This window comes from Rhea americana, unplaced genomic scaffold (assembly GCF_003343005.1).
Source record: "Rhea americana isolate MKP2758 unplaced genomic scaffold, rheAme1 scaffold_17, whole genome shotgun sequence".
NCBI lineage: Eukaryota > Metazoa > Chordata > Aves > Rheiformes > Rheidae > Rhea > Rhea americana.
In genome coordinates, this window is record NW_028185816.1 from 4,550,675 (window position 1) to 4,567,722 (window position 17,048).

General features: G+C 40.7%; 2 protein-coding genes across 2 annotated transcripts in view; one reads left to right on the forward strand and one right to left on the reverse strand.

Moving 5' to 3' along the window:
- SLC5A12 (solute carrier family 5 member 12) overlaps window positions 1–4,022 on the forward strand; it is a 15,881-nt gene extending 11,859 nt beyond the window's left edge. Inside the window, exons 10-15 of the mRNA XM_085300805.1 lie at window positions 540–607; window positions 1,064–1,150; window positions 1,775–1,953; window positions 2,045–2,148; window positions 2,335–2,456; window positions 3,814–4,022. Of these exons, the coding sequence (XP_085156931.1) occupies window positions 540–607; window positions 1,064–1,150; window positions 1,775–1,953; window positions 2,045–2,148; window positions 2,335–2,456; window positions 3,814–3,972 (719 nt within the window). The 3' untranslated portion in view covers window positions 3,973–4,022. The remainder of the gene's footprint in view (window positions 1–539; window positions 608–1,063; window positions 1,151–1,774; window positions 1,954–2,044; window positions 2,149–2,334; window positions 2,457–3,813) is intronic.
- A 3,134-nt stretch (window positions 4,023–7,156) lies between these two features.
- Window positions 7,157–17,048, reverse strand: part of ANO3 (anoctamin 3) — a 139,469-nt gene continuing 129,577 nt past the window's right edge. Inside the window, exons 25-27 of the mRNA XM_085300894.1 lie at window positions 15,545–15,625; window positions 14,545–14,650; window positions 7,157–13,770 (exon numbers count right to left, since the gene is read on the reverse strand). Coding sequence (XP_085157020.1) covers window positions 13,588–13,770; window positions 14,545–14,650; window positions 15,545–15,625 — 370 coding nt within the window. The 3' untranslated portion in view covers window positions 7,157–13,587. The remainder of the gene's footprint in view (window positions 13,771–14,544; window positions 14,651–15,544; window positions 15,626–17,048) is intronic.

Sequence of the window (17,048 nt, forward strand, 5' to 3'; positions counted from 1 at the left end):
CCACAAAAGAAAAGCAAAGCAAATGTCAAAACATGAGGAGCCTAAAGGGCTCTGAATTTCTAGGAGAGCTTTACAAGCACTGTAATACATGTCATAACCTCTTACTGAGGTTTGTTTGTAAAGTTTCTATTAGCACCAAACCAATATTCTCTGTCCCTGCAGTTTGCCACTCACTTCTTAGTTTTTGCACTCAGGACCTAGAAAGGTCATTTCTATCTCCCAAAACAAGCTGTGCCAGCATGCGAGATGAGTTTGGTCAGCTTGACTCAAAATTAATACCTTACAGAGCACTGCAAAGTTAAAGCTGGCGTCAAACGAGGAAAGCCATTTTGCATATCACTGCTGAATTAATTCAGTTAGATCATTGGGGGGGGGAAAAAAAAAAAAAAAAAAAAAAAAGGCACAGAGGGAGAAACATTTCTACCCGAGCCATCCTTCCCAAGCCATGTCCTCGCCAAGCCCTGCCTCGCGGGGAAGYGGCAGGGCGGCGGGCTGGCTCGCCGCGGGCCGTCCGCGGCCTCAGGGTGCCTCTCTTGCAGGTGTGCTCTTCGGCGCGCTCTGCACGGCCATGGCGGCGGCCGCCTCGCTGCTCGGCGGCGTCGTGCAGGTACGCGGCCCTCCGCGGGCGCGCGCGGCCCGCTCTCCGGAGCGGGCTTCCCCACGGCCCCCGTCCCTTCCCTCTTCGACGCCGCTCGCCCCGGGCTCAGCGGGACGCGCCCGTCGGAGCCTCCCCGGCGGCGCGCTCTGCCTCCAGCGCTCCGCCCGAGGTCCCTGGCGGAGCCCGACCACCCCGTAATTCCTCCGGGCGCTCGCTCCTGGCTGCCTCGTCTATCSCGATGATCAGCCGCGAGCACCCTTAGGGAGCTTCCTCCCTGGCCACTTGCTCATGGCTGGGATAACGCGCTGACCGCAGTTCTTTTTCTCTTTAGCAGTGCACTGAAATTACCCCTCCACTTGCGTTAAAGAAAACCCCCAAAACACAGTTTAATTAAGAATTAGAGAGACTCGCGCACGCTTTCTGCGAGCCCTGCGCTAAGCTCGCGCCTCTCCGCTGCTCCCGCAGGCCTCCCTCACCATCCACGGGATGTGCGGGGGGCCCATGCTGGGGCTCTTCACCATGGGAATCGTGTTTCCTTGCATTAACTGGAAGGTAAGCAAAGATCCTAATCGGTCCCGGAAAGGAAACCTCTCGGTGTTGCCTGGTTAAAACTCCCCCGTTAAGGTTGTGTTGTTTCTCAGAYTGTAAAAAATAAATAAACGACAGGTAGGGTTTTTTAGGATGTTAGAGCCTGAGGAGGCTTTTAGAGGTCCCCCGTTCACTACCTAAATTTAACTCTACCAAACAGTAGTGTAACAAGATCCACATTCCTGTGCTGCTTTTTCTTCTGAGCTGCTTCTCTTATTAAAATAGCCACAGACAGGGGTGGGGGGAAGAAGAGAGACTCGGAGCCGCGCACAAGGCTGCTAGCCGCCCCGGCAAAGCCGAGGACGAGGCCGCGGCACGCCGCCTCGCGCGCGGTCCCGTCGCCCTTAGCYGGGAGGGGAGCCGAACCCCACAGCTGGGGCTTTACTCAGTACCGCTTTGCTTCAACGCCAACTGCTCGAGGGCGATGAGCCACCCCCTTTCGTACTTCAGCCAAGAGAGAGCACAGCCGGTTTATAGCGAGAGGATCACCCGCGACCGTAACCAGCGACCGCCCCCCGTCGCCCACCCCGCCTTCGCGGAGGCGCTTTCCCGTTCACCTCCAACCACCTCTCTTCTGTATCCGCCCAGGGTGCGATCGGAGGCCTCTTGGCAGGGATCACGTTAGCTTTTTGGGCTGCGATCGGCTCTTTCGTTTACCCYGCGCCCTCGGCCAAGGCCATCCCTCTGGCCCTGTCCACGGCAGGCTGCACGCTAGCCAACAGCACCGACGCGCTCGCCACCCCGGCGCCCACCGCGGCTCCAGCCAGGTAACCCCCGCGGCCAGGAGACGACGCGGACGCACCCGGCAGGCGACCGCTGCCGCGAGCGGCTCCGTCCTCTCCTGCCGCGTTTCCRCAGGCCGCTGCTGGCGGACACCTGGTATTCCCTGTCCTACCTGTACTTCAGCGCCRTCGGCTGCCTCGGGTGCGCTGCCTCGGGGCTGCTCATCAGCTTTGCCACAGGTTGGTTTAACCCCAGATGTAGTTTTGCGGCAGAACGCAGCTCAGCTGAGCTCCCAGCGAGACCCGCGGGGCGGCTGGCGCCCCGAGGCACAGCTGCGAGCGCCCAGCCGGCTCCTGCCGCACCTGCGGGCCGCGGCCCCGCCGGCCCGGCCCCGGGACTCACCGACCGCTGCTTCGCCCTTTCAGGACCCACTAAAGGAGAAGACGTTCCACCAATATTAATTAAGCCAGTCTGCAACCTGTTCTGCTTTTGGTCTGAGAAGCTTAAGACTTTATGCTGGTGCGGCGTGCAGCACGGCAGCGAGGACGTGAGTATTTCGGGGGTGAGGTCGGCCCTGCCCGGACCCCAGGGAGGGCTGCGGGCGCGCGGGCCACGCGGGGACACGGCCGCACCGACAAGCTGCCAGCCTGTGTTCTGAAAATCACACCAGGGCCCTTCGTAGGGATCACGCACTGGAAACGAGGAGAGTCCAACCCTCCCTCACCGCTTCAGCCGGTAACGGCTACGTATTTTTGCTGTCTGCTAGTGCACAAGGAATCGCAGCCTCCGGAGGCAAACGGCCCTTGGGCAGCGCGGGGGCTGGCTGGCCGTCCAGCCCCAGCCCCGGCCCCGGCCCCGGCCCAGCCGAAACGCCGGGCGAAACCGCGCTTTGCACCGGGAGGGGAGGCCAGGGCRCTGCTGCTCCCGGAGCCCGGCCCGGGCTCCAGCGGGAGCAGGGAGGCGGCACCCGGCGCCTCCCCAGCCCCGGCGGCAGGCGCCAGCGCTCCGTGGCTCCTTAAGGAGCCGCGGGGGACCAGCATCTCCTTTCCCTGCGCCGTTGGCRCGGAAACAAAGGTGTTCCCTCTCAGCAAGATCTGCTCGCTCTGCAGAAGTGAGACACAGAAGTAGGTTTAGAGAAGTAAGAGCAAAAACCTATGCTTTCAGCTGCTTCAGGCTAACCTACAAGTATCTTCAAATCTTGAAAGCAATCTTCAGAGCACAAGGCTCACCGTGCTCAGCGTTGTGTAGAAATGCCTCACTCCACGCAGATTGCATTAAATTTGACAGCAGCAGGGGGGTTCAGTTTGGAGAGCGCTTGTGCCGCTAGACTTACTTCAGCTGCTTCATTTGGCTTTTAGGTCTCCAACAGAGACCTCCTTAGAACTTTTCTAGAGAAAAGAAAGGATCTCCATGTTAATAGAAGTCATAAAATAAAAATTATGTGTGCCCTAATCCCTTTATATTTACTTGAAATATAAAATCAACCAAGTAGTTGCAATGTGAAACGCTGAGGCAAGTAGAGGTCAGACCAAAAAGACAATCTATTAAAATACAGAGGAATATGCTCATGAAAAAAAAAATCAAATTTGAGTGATTTGAAACACACCCAGAGCAYATTTCAGAGCTTGTACATGAACAGAAAAGGTGGGAGAAACTAGCTTTGCTTCTTTTGTTGCTTTTTGGGGAATGGAAAAATCGGTGATTGTTGGGGGGGGYGGGAGAGGAACCACGTAGGGCTGTGGGTCTGAGAGTCATTTTACACAGTCAACTCTTCGGATTTCTGTGGGAAAGGATATCAAAACTCCAAAATGCAACAAGATACATTCTAATGAGTATTAAAATGCAGTGAATAACTCACTCTTCAAYCTCCTGTGGGTTTTTTTTTTCCTCATTCTTTTTTCCAGGTGGAATTTCAAAACAATATGCCTAAAGTTACTGCAAGGAAAACTGAAAGAGATGACACCTTCCAGAACAAAGTTGAGAAAGAAAACCAAAGCCAGTATCCTGGTTACAATCCTGAGGAAAAATCCTATACCAATATGAGCACAGAATCTCGCCTCTAGAAGCTTAAGGACAAGGGATGTTTAATCAAACTTTATTTCTCCAGCTTCAGAAATGAAGAGCTCTTTTTATTGCATTTTACCAGCTTGTAGATGACTAATGAAGGCCAATTGCGCTGTATAGCAATAAAGGCAGGTTTTTATTTATGACTTTCATGACTGAACTGGGAAATCATAAGACAGAGGGATTTTGGAAGCACTATTATTTCAGAAAAAATGTTTTGTGCATAACGTCATGGGAATTCCTATTAGGAATTAGCTGCAATATTGTACTCTCTGTTCGGTAGCTAGTCATTTAAGGGACATGTGCAAAGGTGAATTTAGATAGAGCAGGACCTCGGGTGATTTGCTAGGGTCTCTCGCTCAGGTGACGTTGTGGAGAGCACGCTCCCCGCTGCTTATGGCAGGAGCTGCGGGGTGAGGAGGGAGGCTGGGGCAGCTGCTCTGGGTCTGTTTTTAGGTATTGCGAAAAGCCTCCTTCTAGGGATGATGTATGGACAGGACTGGTCTTTAAAAGACTAATTCATACTTGCTTCCTCTATGGGGCTAAGAAATACTCTTCATAACAACTTACGCTAAGCTATAGGAGAGAGTAACAGATTTTACTTTGAAGTCAGAATCTGTGTTAGTCTTGGACAGACATCCTTTCAGCTTGAAAAGATTATTTTTAGAGACTTTTTTTTGATCAAATATTTGTATGTCTGGGGTTTTTTGAGCTGCAAAAGCCATCTACTAACTATTCAATAAAGAGAATGATACGACCTAATAGAAAATCCATACTGAGTTTTGAAAAAAGGCTCATGATTAGGCACAATAATATCACCAGCCTTGGAAGAATGTGTCTACTGCACTAAACGCTTCATTTCAGTGAAACACATTTCCTCTGAAACYTGCCAGTTGTAAATCAAATTCAACAAGTCTTATCTTACCTCTCAGCTTAATAAGGGTTTGGACGTAGCTTTTGGGTGAACATAAGTGTTTTTGAACAAAATTCACAATTAAATGAAACAGACTAAGTAAGACTGTCAAAGACTACTATGAAGAGTTAGGGATCCAGCTGATACTCAGTTCATATTGCTTTGAAGATTTGAACCTTTGCTTTTATTTTACTGGTGACCAACTTTAGGGTGTAGATATAGGTCAGCCTCGTCCTTGAACCCTTGAACTTTCTGTGTTCATCCCCCATCTCTGGGAACAGCCCCAGGATATTCAATCAGAGAGCAGAAATAAYAGGGTGTAAAATAACACTAACTTGCTTGTGGGTGATGGACATTATTTACGTGAATCGCTTTTAGGTGATGTTTGCAACTGCCTGAAAGCGTCCTGGTCCGGTGGCTGACAGCTTGTCCCTGGTATATCTCACTCTCTGGTTGCACTGCCATCCCCACAGGGCTGGCACGGGAGAGTTGGAGACTTGCTCACTGCTACTGCTATTATACCTGTTACATTTCATGGCTGCACACATTMTCTCTTAGGTTGTACTAACAGAGCCAGACTTTCATGCTAGAAAATTTAAAATAATTCAAGAGCAAGAGTGGTTCAAAACCCCAGTGTCAAACTGCATAGCTACATGGTGGATGTTACCCTCTCTTTACTGACAGTAGGAGGATATCTGATTAAGAGACATATGACTGTGAAACAACCAGTTTCATGGGAACTATGTTCCAAATAATTTAATTCTTATTTGAGATATTTACTCATCACAGTATTTTTAGTGCTTTGAGAATCTTTTGAGTTCAGCATGCTGGAGGACTGATTAGTTCCATTTTCCCATATTTTTTTCATCTATTTTTTCATATTTTCCCATATTTTCCAAAATCATTTACTACAAAAGAGAATCTTCCTATTTGTCTGTTTTATGTGCAAGGAAGTGAGTTAGGTTGGCTAGAATTGTATTCTCTTGAGATAGCTTTGTGGAAATCTGCTGAAGAATTTCTCTTTTATATTTCTGGCTAGTTTCATTTCAGCTAAAGCTGTCTGTTTGGTCCTGGTGTTTTCTGTATTTGTAAAGCAGTTAAATAGTCCACAGGTTTAACTTAGTCCCACATGTAGACTTACATATGATAACAAAAATAGTAAATCAGTAATGCATTATTCACTCTTGTACCAAGTTTTAAGGATGYGGCCTAGCAAAACTGAATACCGTTTTGATGAAGTAGTCATGTTGGTATTGGTAAGAGTTACCTGCTYTTTCACTTCACATCCTCAACCAACGATCGTTCCAGAGAGGCAAAGTCCTTTGGAACGACTTGAAAGAAAACTCAGTGAGGTCCATTTGTGGAATTTTATCTAGTTCTGTACGAGGCCGGAGTTTGCTGTTCCCCTTCTTGCAAAAGCAGATGGTGCAAGCATATGGATACTTGAGTGCTCACAGAGAACATATTTCACCATTCTTGAATTCCTGCTGTAATTGTCTTTTCTAGTATTTTTCTTTAAAACGGAGATTCAGAAGCCTGGGAGAGCTCTGGATCATAAACAGCCTGGGTGTAACAGCCACCTGCTGGTTTTCTCAGAATGCRACTGAAGCATTTTCCAGCATCCTATATTTAGCTGAGCACGTTTCTGAAGAAATTAGGAACATGTAAACTCCTAAACAAGAGCTTAAATTTAAGAAATTATTAGTCGTTAGTGAAAGCAGTAGACCATTAGTGACTGAAAATTTAAAAAATATGTATGCGTCTTGAGAACATACTAGGTAAGGCAGTTTAAGGATTAAACTTTAAACAAGTGTCTGACCCAAGGTGTCAGATAATTTTATCCCTTAAATTACTTCCTGTTATGGCTGGAAGGCACACAAACACTCCCTTGTTGAATTTGAGATGATTGCTTAAGCTATATTCAAGTTACAGGATTCTAACAGATGCAAGTTCTATGTGGCTTGATGCTGGAAGATAAAAAGTAACATTCCCTCAGGGAGATATCCGATCCTCACTCTTAAGCACTTAAACATGGAGTATGAACATTAATCAAGCAGATTACTGATTGAGATTTGGTATATATTTTAAATTAGGTTAAAGTTAGTATGAAGTTTTATTTACCTATATAGCCAGGTTAAGAGTAGCACGCATGCCCAAAACTAGTGTATAATTCTTTTCATAATTTTGAATATTGGAATAATGAAGTTCAAACTCTCCTTCAAAGATATCCAAGTTTATTACTGAAAAATGCAATATTCAAATGTGTATGATACAGTAAGTAGTTGCATTTGTACATGTAAACCTTGATAAAGTAAACAGCATCTTAAAGACAAATTTATGCCAAAAGTGTCTTACAATAGTTAATCAGATCAACATTCTCCTCAGTGAATTCTTTTAATTTTGGGGTACATATCGGGATGTAAAAGTAATCTTAAAACACAAAAGAGAGCGAAACTTGACAGGCCAGAGGAACTTCTAGCATGTAGCGCATAAAAGTCAAGTCTTCTGAAACATTTTGTGGTAAGTATTGCAATCTCATTTTAAACATTACTTACAAAGTTTGGATTTATGAATAGAAAAAATAGTTGAAATTTTATTCTAATTCCTTACTTAGAAACCAAGTTGTATTTAAATATTACATAAATTTCAAATATATACACATCTTAAGAAATGTCTTACGATCATGATATTGCAAGTTAGCCAGGACTATCAGAGTAAAAATGACTGAAAGATGTTATTTAGTTAGATTTTACATGAGATTATTTCAAACACTTGAAATTTCAGTGATACTAATCTAGGTAAAAATTAGAGTAAACAGTTTGGTAGATTTTTTAATACAAAATTCTCAGTCATCTATACAGAACACAAAATAAAAAGGTGATTGAATTTTCTTGCATTTTTAACAGAAAACTCACCATGTTCCCAGTGATTAAAATCTCATTAGCTCTAGACTGCATTGGATTTGATGCTAATTTCTCATCTATTAGCATCCTAAGCACTGATTCATGGCAATAAGAATGCAAACTACAGAGAACATATAACATTGTCGAGGTTATGGTAAAAAGGTCAAACAAGCCAATGGAAATAATACAAGATAATTTTCAGTGCAGTGAGGAGGGAATATACCACTAATGTTTCAAGACTAAATCCCAGTCCTGCATTTAAAATGTTCCTGTATAACACGGAATACCAAAGTGCTTTCTCTTGAGTCCCTTTTTGTGCTGTTATGATAACTTTGTGCTCTTGTGGTAACATTGTGCTATCCTGACTATGTCAAAATCATGCTAATACAAATTTCTAGTAAACGTGGTTGCTATGTCAATATTCGAGAAAAATTTTCAGCACAAGTCTACTCATACAAATGTAAAAATGAGATCAATCTTAGGATGGTTCATAGTCTTTAGGATAATACTGGAGTGTGTGTGTGTGTGTAAGTGTGTAAGTGTGTAAGTGTAGGGAAGGAGATAAATAGTACAAAATTTGGTGCTTGGGAAAAGTGGCCAAAGGGGCAGCTATGGCACTGGTAGCCGAATGGCACATGCCGATGCACTTCAGGGCTCCTCACCCCCTCAGCCCAGTGCAGGCGGATTAGGAAAAAGCACCAGATTAACTAATATGTGTGCACTTCCTCTGCTTTGGTTGCCCAGCTAGGGCCACAAAAGAGCCTGTAGTCAAAGAGTCTCAGTCAGGCAATTGCTCTGGAAATGGGACTGTTGGCAACAAGGCATCGTTTAACACTAGGGATAAGTGARAATGAGCCAGGGGAGATGAGAGCAAGGAGAAGAGAGGCAGCCACACACCATGCCCTAGCTCCAGCCCTCGTTTTGCAGAGCCAGCAGAGTCGGAGCCGAAGCCCACCAAGACGAACAGGCGGCCTTTGCTTCCTTCCTCTGCTCCTAGTGAGTTTCAAAATGTTAGTTTCTTACATTTCATCACAGCAAAATGCTTTGCTAGTACGAGATTGAATACTAAGAGATAGAGGGATGTTTTAAAGCTGCTAAATTTTCCATCACAGGAATACAGGCTTGCAAGACACTTTTAAAAAGCGTCACTGCAATCATTTAAGTCAGACAAACTATTCACCAGAACTAACAAAACCATTTATTTTGTCTTTCTGAGCACAAAAGTCTGGGTACATAYGGAATTTTGTTTGAATTCTAGTGTGCTGTAACATCAAATCAATTTTGTCATGAAAGAATGGCTKTATATTTGCTTCAACCTTTACCTTCCAATGATCAACATTAGTATTTTTTCATGATTAAAAAAATTAAAATGCTTTTAGAAGTACTACTATATTTTAAGTGACCATTGATGCCATTATTTTTGTCTCTATCCCTTTTCTATTATAAAAAACTTAATAGAAAATGTGGTTGTTTGCATTTCCATTAACTTTATTGCCTTCATATTCAGCTATTTGTATAGAAGAAGTTTTATTTATATGACCACTGCCCAATGAACATAAAAAATTTAGTCTGTAATAGTTTTACTGAAAATTACAGAGACTGGAAGTTAACTATATAAGAACAGCTACATTTTTTCACTTTATGGACAAGGATCATTTTCAGGTAATCAAAAATGATTTGATGCTTCTTAATAAGTATATACTAATTACCACCAAATGAACTGTGGCATAATTCAAGAGATTAATTAATCCCATGGTGCAGTATAATCATTCACAGGCAAATGTTAATGGATCCCAAAGCTCCAAATTCTCTCTGGCAGCATCAGTAATTGGAATTTGCAGTGGAACATGTCACAGCAAGGAAATTCCAAATGCCCCAAACTTGTAAACTTACATTAGATTGATTATCCTAGTGACACATTCAGAATAAAATCTCACTGAATTTCTCATCTTTCTCCAAATCAAAATTCTCTCTAAGGCTATATTTCCCAAGATATTTTTCATTCTGCAGACCTCTTCATGAAGGAAACCTTATAAAATGTATGGATTTATCTATTAACCTTTATGTAACTTACTTTTACCAACTCCTTCAGACATTTTTCTTTGAATCTTCAACAGGGCACAACTGAGCCTAAACGATCCTCAGAACAAAATTCAAGACAGGTTGCTGTCAGAAGAGGCCATAGTAATAAGCAACGTGTCTGTTTTGTAGTAATGAAGACATATACTTTGAAGAAATAACACTTATGGCCTACCACTACTATGGAAACTTTAGCCTTGTGGTCATCAATATTAACTTCAAYATTAGTCCCAAATTTTTTCTAAAAATCCCTTAGCAAAAAGAGGTAGGAAAGAAAATGAAAAAAAATTGCCATGATGCAGTGTGCCTTGCTTTCAAATCTTAGCACGCTAGCAGGATGTTTTCCTGGTAAGAACTCTGAAGAGGATATCAAATGGGGAAGCCTTACTCAACCTTCAGGCAATAGTGTTCGTGYTCTGTCACGACCACTGAGCTCTTCACGCATCTCTCCATACGGAGACAGAGGCTCTCAGCTGTAGAAAGGAACAGCCCCTTAGGAAGGCTCGTGAACCAGAACCCTTTGAAGTCATTCCACTTTGATGTACTTTTTCCTTTTTCATTCACTAGAATTCAGAGCTCACACATTAGGCACAAATTTAGATGGAAAGTAATTGGAAATGAGATGTGTATAATGTATGTGGATTTTCCACTATTGTTGAAATAGAGTTTTCTTTTGTCTGAATCAAGACACTGAATTTGGTTAGGAATAATTAAGACATTTTGGATTAATCTTTTGTATTTAAAAATATGTACTTGCTCATGCAGTCTCTCTAAAGGCGCATGCATAGAGCAAAGTTGTCACAGATTAGATCAGCAATGATCTAAAGCATTTTTGCACAATTTGTAGCTTTGCCAGATTTCACAAATGCAGCTTGCATGCACAATCTACTCATTCTGGTATTTTTTTTTTTTTTTTTGGAAAAACAGTACTTACAATATGAAAAGATCATTCACCATTCATAAAATACATTATTCCTGAGGACAGTGTGTGCCTTATACTTTAGTAAAATAACGTGCAGTCAATGCAAACATCACGCAAAATGAAGTTTTCTCAGTTTAAGCAAATGGTTAGATAGTGGCAAAACCTTTAGACATTGCTGATATCCTCCAGAAACAAAAGAACACACACAGTAATTCTCCAGTAATTCTTGGACTTTCCCAGTACATTAACTGAACAATGCCAGATCTACATACTTGCCTTTGATATACTTTTATATGCTGAAAATCATTAAGAATATATATATTTATTTAAATCCAAAACCATACCCAAATGCAATAAGGCTTTCTTCCATATGTATTGGTAAAGTCCAACTGGGATTTGCTAACTTTGTATTGACATATGCCAATATTCACAACAGAGAGAAGAAAATCTAAAATAATTAATCAGTATTTCCCCCTTTTTTGGCTAATTTTATGCTAAATCTTTACACCTTGGCCAGCCAAGGCATTTTTTTTAAAGAAGACATTAAGAAGAGAGTTCACCTGTGACCTTACGAAAAACTGAAGTACTACCATTATATGGCACAGAAATGGAACCTGTGACACAGTTAATACTGTCAAATAGTGCTTGATATTCTACAGCATGAACAGTGAAGGAATAAATTAAATCAAATAATGTGATTATATAAGCATCRGACAGAAAGCTTTAATTATTTCTAAAGAGGAATCCTAAGGAACTGAAAATACAAAATATAACTGGAAGGGGAAAAACAACCTTTCCAAAATACAGAAAGCTGAATTCCACAAGCTCCTTGTCATAAAGCTCATGGGCAATACAGCTGATTAGACCMTAGCTTCCAGTTTCTTCCCTCCTCTGTGCAGTACTATAGATACTCCTACAGTTACCTTTTCTGGTCACAAAGGACTGGAATTAATGAAGAAATCTCTTGAATAYGGTAAAGTGACTAAAGAACTTAAGAACTGTTGCTAGGCCTCCCCCAGACACAATAGATCTCATTCATCTACTTCAATGGGCTCTTGACTCTTAAAATGAATTTTATATGATATAAAAAATGATTTTTCAAATATATGGAAGTAAATACTGGAATTATATGTTTAAACTTAATATCTTAAGTAAAACTTCAGGTCTTTTCATATCTGTCATCAGTGATTTCCTGCAGCTTTATCGCTAAAACTGATGCTAATATTTGCATTTGTTACAGTTACTATGCTTTCTTGCATCTTTGTTTTTAAATTTTTTTCTCATCTTATATAAATAAAAAAATTATTTAAAATTGTACAAGAGAAACAGAATGATTGTAACTTTGTCCTCCTACTCTCTTCTCTGCAAGTGAATCCTGCCCACTTGTTTAAATTAAGTGCTTATCTTTTCACATATTTTGAAACATTATTAATAAACAATTTCATCACCAAAATGTGACTATAACCATAAGCAACACTGCCTTATGCTGTATGCACATAAAAACTGAAATTCAATTCTTTATGTTCCATATATTCAATTCTTCTACTTTCAGTGATTTTATCCAAAAAGCCCCCCAAAATTGTAAGAAGGCATAAAAATAATTWAAAAAATTTTAAAAGTAACCACTGTGTGTGTCTGTGTGCAATTACATACAATCCGTATACACATCTGCATGTATCTAATTCCCATGCTTTGACTTATATAGCCCAATAACAGAAGTGCACATTACTGGAACATCAACTATTACAATAAGAAGATCATTATTATAAAGTGCTCTGCTTCTCCTTCCCTGAAAAAGCAAGTCACAATGTTATAGTGTACGTCTGATATATATCTGCATAAGCTGGCATACTATAAATAGTTATTTGTATATTCAGAATGAACTCGTTTGCACTGTATTAGAATATTTCAAGGTAACACACTGTGAAGTCGTAGAATCATTGCCCAGAGAGAACAGTAACACAGTTAGATATCAACATGCTGCACCAGAGCATGACAATGACTGTTCTTTCATTCTGGAGGCGTGTGGAGGTGGCCCTTCTGCATATAAAAGTGAAAAGACAATTCAATAGCCATGTCATTTTCAAATATAGCTGCAAGTGGCAATGCAATGTGCTCTCTTAGTGCTGTTCTTCTCTCTCTGAATTTAGAATTTTTGGTTTTCAACTAGAAGGATAAATTAATGAAACTGATGTGCAAATCTTAAACTGCATAGTATATATTAAGCAGCCATATACCCACTTGTTAGGGTAAGACCACATCCACAATCTCAACAAGAGACTAGGACAAACCTGACAAAACAGTAAGCCTGAAGGATCATTYATATCAAGTTATGGCCACAAAGGCAACAATTACTCTTTTCTTCAGAGGCATTACAGATGCAGCTGAGCAATCAGAAGCTGTAGAAATAGTGGATACTGCGTGAGTTGTTTTTAGTCATGCCCTTACTGTTTAAGTTTACAGGTAATATTTTATTTTCATTTTGCTGTTAGTATCTTCATGAACAGCATGAACATTCATTGCCTTTTCTAAATCAGTGTTCAAATTTTTAATCTGTCTGCACATTCTTCAGTGCAAATCTTGTTCTTGGTGCCTATCACCAGGGACAGACAGATAAGGCTATTCATGTTCTTCATCAGAAGCATCTATTTTCCAGTTCCCAACCTAAGCCTGCGGCTGTACTGCCCATCAAGAACATATATACACTGTGAATCCCATGCACTTGTGCCAGATGCTGACCTCATTTTGTAACTGCACTCTTCAATTTCCAAACGTTTTTGTTGCAGCATGGTATCAACTAAGGCCATTCATGGTGATACTGTTTCCCGTTCTTCTTCCGCTCTCTCTGCAAATGCTCCAATTCAGCCTCATACATCATTTCCTGGACTAAGTATTTCTCTCTCCTCATTCTGTCACACAAGTCTTTGGGCATGTCGGGAATCAGGTAGGCAATGAAAGACTTTATTCCAAAAACAAGGTGCTGAAAAGAACAAAAGTCACTTAAGCATTCATTTCTAGGATCTACTTTTAGGGCCTAAAAGTCAGTGGCAAAACTGGAACTGAGATTTGATTCAGGTTTGAAAAGTGATCTGTGTATTTGTGTAAGTATACACAAATATACATACACATAAATATATCTATATACACCACATAAAATATATATAGATATATATACACACACACTTATATACATGAGCAGTCTATCACAGTATCAGAAAAGGGAAAACGTTAAAGTCTTCTAAAAGTAAAGTTAAGGGTATATCTAGTGACCTAAATTAAGATGTGAATGTAGGATATGCCAGTTTAAATAACAATAGCAAACCTTATGTAGAARCAGTCTTTGTTAAGAGCTTGTAACCAAAATGTAACAAGATCCCTGGAGAGTATGCAGTCCACATTCTAACTTGCAATAGCTATGCTTAATGTACACCTACGTCTTATTTCTTCTTTTTCAATAAAATGTGAAAGATTTCATTAGGAACTAACCTGACATATTAGAAGATTGTAGAGCAAAATCAAGACTTTGGAGAGAACTGAAAATCTTTGCATACTCTCTCAAAGCAGTTTGAAGCAGATGAATGACAAAGGTTCTAGTGTGGAGTGTTCAATGTTTTATTTTCTCTCTCAAGTTTAATGAACAAGCACTTAACCATACTGATACTTCCTTATTTATGGACCCATTTATTTATTTATGGAAGGAAAATCAACTGGAATTTAAGTAAGTACAAAACAATTTTTCCTTTCTGTGACTGACCTCAAATACGATAATGAAAGCCAGCCGTGCTGCCAGGACATGCCAGAACTGCAAAGTGAATTCATATGGAGTTGAACTCCACGGTGGGGCTCTGTAATCTCTGTATCTGTAACACAAAAGAAAAATTCCAGTGAGTTAGCCTATGTTCAAAAATCTTGAACACTGTAAAGAACTTGCTAGCCTATCCCAGAGCTGGCTAAAAGAAGAGAAAATTAAAAGAAAGCACACTTCAAGAGGAATTAAACAGAGAAGAAGAAAAACAGTCCACAATATACATATTAAATAAGGCTGTTTATAACAAGGTGCTTTTTGCTTCCAGAAAGCCAGGGCTTTTGCTGTTCCACAGGTGACACCTTGAAATGTTAAGTTCAAGTATGTTGACTCTAAATTGATCCTCCTCTTTGATTATAAGCAGTTGAGATTCTCCTGACAAGGTCTGCCTAAATGTGATGCAGCTGTAGAACTTAGCCAGTCCAAACTAAGTCTCAGTATAGAATTAAATCTGAGACCAGTAGTGCACTCCTGTGATCCTTATTGCAAAGATACATACTGAGGTATAGCTATTCTTAATTTTCACAACGAATTTCTTGTATTCACCTTGCTAGTGGGATCCTGGGCTGAATTAGATCCAGAAAAAAAATGTTAATATACATTCTTTAATTAGTAGTTCTCAGAATGCTTAACAAGAAATGAAATTGGAGCTTTGACCCTCATTTTACAGCTGGGGAAGCTTTCRAACAAAATAATTTATAGAATCTTGAAATACAAGGCTTAGAACAGACCAATAAAAAAACTAAGAATAGAATACAGATTCCAAATGTCTTAGTATTGCTAGTATTGCAGTCATCCATACAACCTTCTCATCTGCAGCTTGAATTTTGAACAAACTTATATCCCAATGCTTTTACAGGAAGAAGTGAAACTACCCTGGGAGTAATTTTGGCACTGAGATTTTCAATGTAATGTCTATTTCAGAAGAAATGCGAGCAGCTAAACATACCGGCAATATCCTGAGTATCCCATCCCAAGCTCACTCAGATCAAATACTGATAAACTGCTGTTGACATATCCTTTTAAGCATCTAAGGGGAAAAAACATAGGATCAAGATTTTCTTCATAAGATGATCACATAACATAGATCCTGCATGTAAACATATTCTGCTATCACATATTATGAGCATTACTATTTTATTTACTTATCAAGGCAAAAGCATTTCTAAAATTTTAAGAAGTGATACAAAATTTTATTTGAAAATCAAATAAAATCTGTTTCAAGGATAAACAGTATTTTATTTTGAGCACTTTTCATCTTTTGTTTTTTATCTACTAGCAGCTATAAAACAAAATTTCTTGCTACAAGCAAAGTTCTTTACTGGTACCTTCTAAAACTCCTGAATTTAGAAAGATGGCTAGAGATACAGACAGAGAGAACAATTTAATATCCTTGCAGAATCTGCCACCAATCATGCAGCAAATACAAAAAAAATGACAGATTTTATGAACTGAATGAAAGGAGAATTTTCACCTACACTGAAACAAACAGTCAATATATACACCAAAAAGCCTAAAGGCAACAATCTAGTGATATTAATGAAAGAAATCACACAAATGCACTGAATTATGCATTGAATTATGACTGTAGAAATGAAATTTTGATCTATTCCTGGCAAACAACAGAGACAAAGCCTTCTGTCCTCCTGAAAATCTGTCCTGTAATTTAACTAAGTGCCTCCGGAAAGGCAAAGAACATTCAAAAAGAGGTGCATCAGAAATTCTACTATACCTCCTGAACCTTCAAGGTTTGCTGTGTTATCTCAAATCACTGCTGGAAAAAGTGGGAAGAGAATTATATAGTTCTCTACTAATTGGATCGTGCACATGACACACTAAAATTTTACCAGTAGTCTCTCTTTTCATCATTCTTCTTTCCTTTAGATTTTCTCTTCTTGCACCATCACAAAAATAGTAAATCTCTATTTTGAATGATTGGAGATGGAGGAATGAGGGAAGGAAGGAAGGACAGATCTCTACAGTTTGGGCTGAGGCACACTCTGTGAATGCAATGGTACTACTAGCTTGCTGGACAAGCTTTGATGCTTTGCCTTCACTCTTATCCTTCCTGTGGAATAAAGATGAGTCGTGCTTGAGATGTGTGGCAAAGCAGATGCATGCAGCATTAGCAAAATGATGCTTCCTCTTCTCAAGGTAACCTTGATACCCAAATCTAAAACAAAACAAAAGACTCCCTGCCCTGCCAAATGGGGCACTGGGCTCTGAATGACAGGATGCCTATGAAGTTTGTAATTATAAAGACTTTATATATATATATATATAGGTCCCAAAGGCAGTGGAAAATGAAGACAGAGCATAGTGGAGCACTGCAGATGCTTTAGTAATTATCTGGAGAGAAGTGCAGGAAACTGGCCCAGTAGTGTGAAGTTCGGCAAGATACCTTGATGGAAGCTCAGATGCACTATATAAGAAGCTAGACTAAACACACTGGT